This window comes from Acanthisitta chloris, unplaced genomic scaffold (genome assembly GCF_000695815.1).
Source record: "Acanthisitta chloris isolate BGI_N310 unplaced genomic scaffold, ASM69581v1 scaffold29147, whole genome shotgun sequence".
In the NCBI taxonomy this organism is placed as follows: domain Eukaryota; kingdom Metazoa; phylum Chordata; class Aves; order Passeriformes; family Acanthisittidae; genus Acanthisitta; species Acanthisitta chloris.
This window is the reverse complement of record NW_008681412.1, coordinates 3,444-4,478: the sequence shown is the minus strand read 5'-3', so window position 1 is coordinate 4,478 and position 1,035 is coordinate 3,444. Positions and strand designations below refer to the sequence as shown.

The following is a 1,035-nucleotide window of genomic DNA, read 5'->3' as shown; positions in this document are numbered from 1 at the left end:
GGGAACGAGCGGGTGCTGCTGGCCAGGCGGGTGCAGGTGGTGTGGAGCTGGTGCAGGAGCCCACGCAGCATGGCCAGTGTCCGAGCCTCCACCTGCGGGGCACGCGGCAGGCAGCACGGGCTCGGGGGGATGGACATCCAGAGATGGGTGTCCATCATGGGTATAGACCCCCAACCCATGCCTTGATGTCCTGGTTCCCCCATCCCATACCTTGGTGTTCTGGTCTCTTACCTTGTTGATCTCCATGGTCATGGCCCCCTACCCCATACCTCACTGCCTTCCATGGCCAAGGTCCCCTCACCCCATACCTTGGTGTTCTGGTTTCTTACCTTGTTGTCCTCCACAGGCTTGGCCCCTTACCCCATACCTCAGTCTCCTCCATAGCCTCAGACCCACACCCCACTCTATACCTTGGTGTCCTTCTCAGGCATGGTTCCCCACTCCATAACTCACTGTCTTCCATGGCCACAGTCCCTCACACCACCCAATACTTTGGTCTCCTCCATGGGCATGGTCCCTCAACCAGTATCTTGATGTCTTCCATGGCCACACACCAAATACCTCAAGTGTCCTCCACAAGCATAGCCCCCACCCCATACCTCACTGTCTTCCATGGCCACAGTCCTCCACACCACCCAATACCTTGGTCTTCTCCATGGACATGGTTCCCCAACCAGCATCTTGATGTCCTCCGTTGCCAAACCCTCACCCCATACCTCAGTGTCTTCCAAGACCAAAGCACATGACTCTACTCCATTCCCAATGTCTTCCATGGGTACCCCCACCCCAATACCTTGTTCTCCTCTGTGGACATGGTCCCCCACCCCAATACCTTGTTCTCCTCCATGGGCATTGTCCCCTGCTCCAATACCTTGTCCTCCTCCATGGGCATTGTCCCCTGCCCCAATACCTTGTTCTCCTCCATGGCAACAACCCCCCACCCAGATCTGGGTGTCCTCCATGGTCCCCCAACCCTGTACCTCACTCTCCTCCATGGGCACAGCATCCTGCTGGCTCCACTCCAGCCACATGCGA

General features: G+C 57.6%; 1 protein-coding gene across 1 annotated transcript in view; it reads right to left on the bottom strand.

Moving 5' to 3' along the window:
- Window positions 1-6: 6 nt before the first annotated feature.
- Window positions 7-1,035, bottom strand: part of LOC103805450 (perilipin-3-like) — a gene marked incomplete at both ends in the record, with an annotated part of 3,947 nt that continues 2,918 nt past the window's right edge. Inside the window, 2 exons of the mRNA XM_009078101.1 lie at window positions 7-92; window positions 981-1,035. Coding sequence (XP_009076349.1) covers window positions 7-92; window positions 981-1,035 — 141 coding nt within the window. The remainder of the gene's footprint in view (window positions 93-980) is intronic.